Source organism: Triticum aestivum, chromosome 2A, assembly GCF_018294505.1.
Source record: "Triticum aestivum cultivar Chinese Spring chromosome 2A, IWGSC CS RefSeq v2.1, whole genome shotgun sequence".
Classification (NCBI taxonomy): domain Eukaryota; kingdom Viridiplantae; phylum Streptophyta; class Magnoliopsida; order Poales; family Poaceae; genus Triticum; species Triticum aestivum.
The window spans coordinates 490,274,064-490,279,513 of record NC_057797.1 but is presented as its reverse complement, the minus strand read 5'-3'; the positions used below and the strand labels follow the sequence as shown (position 1 = coordinate 490,279,513).

Here is a 5,450-nt window from a genome sequence, read left to right as displayed (position 1 = left end):
ATTTGGCCAGTGCCTTCTCCAAGAATTCCCAATCAACACGATCATAGGCTTTTGATAAGTCCAGCTTGTAGGCACATAAGCTTGGTGAATTATGCTTAATCGACTGAATATGATGAATACATTCAAAAGCAATGATAGAATTATCCGATATAAGTCTCCCTGAAATGAATGCACTTTGGTTTTCAGAAATGAGGTCCGTGAGGAGGGGCCTCAACCTGTTCACCATGCACTTGGAAACAATCTTGTATACCACATTACACAAGCTGATTGGGCGAAAATCCTTTAGTTCCTTTGGATGAGGAACTTTAGGGATGGGAACAATTGTTGTATCATTAACACCATCGGGCATAATCCCCGTGATAAAAAAGTCCTGAACCACAGCAATGATCTTAGTTTTAAGAACCGTCCAATTCCGCTAATAGAAACGAGCGGGGAAACCATCACAGCCCGGGGCCTTCAAGGGACCAATCGGGAACAGGGCATTAGATATCTCCTCATCCGTATAAGGCTTGCAAAGTGAATCGTTCATTGCGGTTGTAACCCGCGGCGTGATACAATCCAGGACCACATCCGGAGTAAGTGTTGGGTCCATTGTGAAGATCTCCTTGAAATAAGAGTTGGCCATTCTCTCCATGTCACTTGGGACATTGCTCCACGAGCCGTCCTCCTTCAACAAACGTTGGATATGGTTGCGGCGGGCACGCCAGACTGCACGTCGGTGCAGATATTTGGTGTTTCTTTCTTCCTCCTTCAACCAAGTAATACGGGAGCGTTGAAGCCAAAGCATTTCCTCTCTGTATAACAACTCATCAAGCTGATTCATTTTAGTGCGAATATGTGCCCGGTCCGCACCTGCTAGCTGTAACTTGGCGAGGTTATTACGCAGTGACTCTATCTTCTTTAAAACAATTCCAAATTTCACCATGCTCCATTGTTTTAATTCTTTCATCACCTCTTTAAGCGAGGACGCAACCGAGCTTAACTTGCTAATGTACCCAACTTTATTTGGAGAAACTTCCTTCAGGTTGAGCAATGAAATTCCTTTAACCCTGCAAACAAAAAAAGACAAGTAGAGGATATCGCTGAACGGCCGTAGAGGGTTGCAACCCCTGAAGAAATGGTATATGGCAGAACAGTTATATTGATACAAATGATCTTTTTTTTTTGCGAGTATAACGATACAAATGATCTACCCCTTATATAAAACAGTGTTACATACATATATTACATACATACATTTGCATGAGTGCATGCAAAATTAATCATCTGTAAAAAAGAGCGCATTGACCAAACTTAAGCCACCGCCACCAAATTCTATTGCACGTATCTATACTAGTGCTACTACTCGTGGTTCCATTTCCACACACATGAATATACACTGATAATCATCGGAACAACTATCTATAATCAATAACCAAGAGTACCAAATGAACATCAAGCTAATCAGTTAAGCCCAGAAGCTAGCTAGGCTGCTTCCGCTTCCTTCTTCACACCAAGAGAGTTGCCGCTGACGGTGGTGGCGCCGGGATGGTACGGACCCATGCGGGTCAACCTGCACGTTTAAACAACCGCACGCATGATGAGTTAGGTGGCGAATTAGCTAGGTCAACACGTATACGTACAACCCAAAAGATTTGGAGTCGTACGTAATACTACAGCTTTTGACTTGTTCTGAGCAGAAGAAGGCAAAGATGATACTGCGTGCATGCATACATACACACGATCGAACCAAATCCTGCTTTGCTCGATTTGGGTGAGCAGATCAATCGTGGTGTTTGATTTGGTAGGTGTCGGTCCATCAAATCGGTCATCGATGTCGATACAGATGTCACCGTCAGTCAACTATGTATGCGCATGCTGCTAGGTTCATTACGACCGCTGTCGATCGCACCAAAAACGTGGTCTCCGATCCATCAAGATCGTTCAAGGAACCACACGGTTTCAACATTTTTCTCTCTCCACGTGGAATGTTCAAAGAGAGCAACTAGTCCTGATATCCTACCTAATATCAGTATCATTTTTTCTCTCTAATAAATATCAACGTCAATTGCACGTACTACGAAAAAATATATGCCATAGTTTTTTCTTTTGCTTTCAAAAACAAGAAACTACTACTTCCTCCGTTCCTAAATACTTCCTCCATTCTAAAATATAGTGCGCCGCGCTTTTCGAGGTCCAACTTTGACTATAAATTTAACCAACGAGACCAACTGCGGCGGGAGAAAAAATTATATAATTGAAAACTTCATTCGAATACGAATTCACTGATATAATTTTTGCTCCCGCCGCAATCGGTCTTCACAGTTAAATTTACGGTCAAAGTTGAAGCACGTGGATAGAGAAAGCACTACATTGTGGAATGGAGGAAGTATAAGTCTTTATAGAGATTTCACCATAAACCGCATACAGATGTATATAGATGCATTTTAAGTGTAGATTCATTCATTTTGTTCCGTATGTAGTTCATCTAGTGAAATCTCTACAAAGACTTATATTTAGGAATGGAGAGAGTACTACTTTTAACTTATGGTTTTGTTCCATCGACAAATTGATATTATTTGGCTAAAACATAATTCCAATATATACAATTGTATGTATTTACCTCTCTTTACGCTTCACGAGGAACTGCTGCAACGATTTTGTTCTTGCCAGTGGTATGTCTGCAAACATGAATATTAGAATTGTAAGCAACGGCTTTATCAAGTGTCCAACGAACTCTTTTTCTTTTTTACTTATTACAATTTTTTGTTTGCTCATGATGAGTTATTATTTAACGGAAATGTTAACGCCCATACGTGTGGGCGTTGACCATCTCGACCACACGCATCCATCACCGTCCAATACTATATGCACGAATCTTGACATAATCTGGCTGATTTTTTGTGCCACGTAGGACAAGGCGTGTGTGTGGTGTGTGACATAGTTCGCCCACACATCCGTTTTACCACACAGTGGGGCCGGTGTGTGGGCGTTTAGCAGTTCACCCACACACCAGTTTTCAGTCATGCACAAGGGCTGGTGTGTGGGCATTTGCCATCTCGCCCACACGCCCGTCTCCTCTCCCACACGTAAGCTGCTAGTTGCCATGTGTTTTTGCAGTGCACATGGCAACTGTCTCTAGTGTGCTTTATAAGCAGGTGGCAACTCTTTTTTACCCGAGTTGCCATGTGTTTTTGCAGGATACACGGCAACTGCCTAGTGTGCACGTAAGCAGATGGCAACTGTTTTTTACCGAGTTGCCATGTGTTTTTGCATGGTACATGACAACTGCCCCAACGTGCACGTACATGGCAACTGCCCTAACGTGCACGTAAGCAGATGACAACTCTTCCTTTTTAGATGGCAACTGCCCTAGCATGCCTGTGAGCACATGGCAACTCTCTCAACTGCTTAGTGTTAGTATGTGACAACTCCTAAAGTTATGAAATCATGGCAACTACATTAGATCAGACCATACATGGCAACTACAGTTGCCCGACATGGCAACCGTAGTTCAGCGACATGGCAACTGCAGATAAACGAACATGAACGAGGGTCTGGACCATGGCAACTGTGAGCGCGCGGTGGGCGTCACGCGTCGCGTGCGGGACCAGAAGGGTATGAGGCCTGACATACGGGCGTGTGGGCGTTATCAACTTCGTCCACACGCACGCGTATGAGAGGGTTTAGGAGGGAAAAAAAGATGTGTGTGGGCATTAGTTGTTTTGCCCACACGTAGATGTGTGAGTTGGTTGCTGTTCATGCCACACGAGGCGTGTGACACAACTACCTGATACACCACACGTATAGCAGTTATCGGGACCCTTATTTAAACAAACCTCTCCTTGAATTTCCAACAGGCGTATTGTTGCCAAGGTCGCGCCTTTCTGCCATCTTTACGTCCCTCGCCATCTGCATTATAGCCTCTGCCTGTCAAAATATTTGGTAAGATGTCGAAGGCAACATTAGTATATGAATTTGATAATATACATCTCCTGCATCTGCTTACTTTTATATGCATACCTTAATTCTCTCTAATCAAAAGAAATATGTAAGTTCATTTTTGGAAATCTGACATCGGACTAAGTGCTTTAAGGTACATCTGAACAACAACAATTATTGTTTTGAACAGTTTACATGCGTACCGAATGTATGCATCTAAATATACTAGTAACAAACTGTCTTATCAGATGGTCGAAGTTGAGAGTCTAACGAAGAGAAGAGTAATATGCAAATGAAGCTACAGGCGCGGAGATTGATAATCACCTTGTGGTGGGAGACATCGAAGATGGCAACGGAGCCGTTGTAGAAGACCGTCATGGGACTGGGAGCCGCTGGCGGCTCTTCCGTGGTCGCCGGCGAGCGGGCGACGACGACACGGCGCAGCAGCTGGGGGTCTATCCTCGCTATAGCGCTCGTCTCCATCCCTGCCCGCACGCATCCATGCAGTTCCAGTCAGCATTCGCGCGCGCATACACAGACACACAAGAGGCAGGGATAAACTAGAATAATCTGACATTCGGAGTTTCGGACCTCGGATGGACGACAAGGCGGAGGAGGAGCCGGTGCTCTTGCCGTGTTGTTCGCTGGGGGCAGCGGCGCGGAGGCCGAGGAAGTCGAGCTCCACCGGCGGCGCTCTCGACGACATGCTCGATCCCAAGCTCGAGCACGTAGAGTAGAGGGGGTATGGAGGCGCTCGTCTGGCGTGGCTATGGCCTATGGGCAATGAGCGGAGTTGTTACGTTCGATCGGGAGCGCGAGGCCTAATATATATAGAAAAAAACGAGAGCTGCGGGCTACTGGTCGCCGGTGTGGAGCTACCGCTGCATGAGCTCACGACCCATGTCGTCGTCGCCGCGCGTCTCTCAAATTAAGTCTCATTGCTCGGCAGCGCAGGTCGGAACGCGCGAAAAGATGGCGATCGGCGAGAAAGCGACCGACCCACCCTCCGTCTCCGTCGGCACCACTAACCAATTTGATTTACTAGGTGGTCGAAGGAAATAATGAGATGGAACCTCCACTAATCGGGCGCCGCGTGTGGTGCCAACCACTCCAACAGCTCGAGACGAGTGGGAATGGGCACACGCGGACTCTACGGCCTGCGTCGGAAGAGGCGTGTGAAGTGAACGGGGCACGCGGCTGATGGGGACGCAAAGGAAATGAAAATTAAGCCACGAGCGGAAATTCATTCGGTTGCTTCCTGGCGGAGCAACTTCCCACGCCGGTGCCCGGTTTGAGCCGACAGCGTGCGCCGCGGGCTGCTCTGGTCCACGGGCATGGATGGACGAGTCCCTTTCTTTCCCTTTTACCAGGTCCAGGAGTAGTGTGGCCGATTCAGTGTTTCTTCTGCACCGCTCCTGCTGTGCCTTTGGGCTTGTTTCGGTGCATTTAACATGTTTTTTTTTTGCCCTCAAATAGTGCCCTTGATTTTATTTATTTGCAACCCAAACAGTGTATAGAGATCAACTTTT

At 46.2% G+C, this 5,450-nt stretch overlaps 1 protein-coding gene across 1 annotated transcript; it reads right to left on the bottom strand.

Annotated features, from left to right (window-relative positions):
• Positions 1–1,173: 1,173 nt before the first annotated feature.
• On the bottom strand, positions 1,174–4,906 carry LOC123189081 (protein TIFY 9). Its single transcript, XM_044601402.1, has 5 exons — positions 4,513–4,906; positions 4,246–4,406; positions 3,819–3,909; positions 2,603–2,660; positions 1,174–1,552 (listed from the first exon to the last, which is right to left on the bottom strand). Exons 1-5 carry the CDS (start codon positions 4,625–4,627, stop codon positions 1,465–1,467), a joined length of 513 nt encoding a protein of 170 aa, XP_044457337.1. The 5' UTR covers positions 4,628–4,906; the 3' UTR covers positions 1,174–1,464.
• Between the last annotated feature and the right edge of the window lie 544 nt (positions 4,907–5,450).

Coding starts and splice junctions, on each gene's coding strand:
- LOC123189081 (XM_044601402.1), bottom strand. CDS start 4,627: ATGTCGTCGAGAGCGCCGCCGGTGGAGCTCGACTTCCTCGGCCTCCGC. Junction 4,407..4,512: donor CGCCTTGTCGTCCATCCGAG/GTCCGAAACTCC, acceptor GCGTGCGGGCAG/GGATGGAGACGAGCGCTATA. Junction 1,553..2,602: donor CTCGTGAAGCGTAAAGAGAG/GTAAATACATAC, acceptor TTAAACGTGCAG/GTTGACCCGCATGGGTCCGT.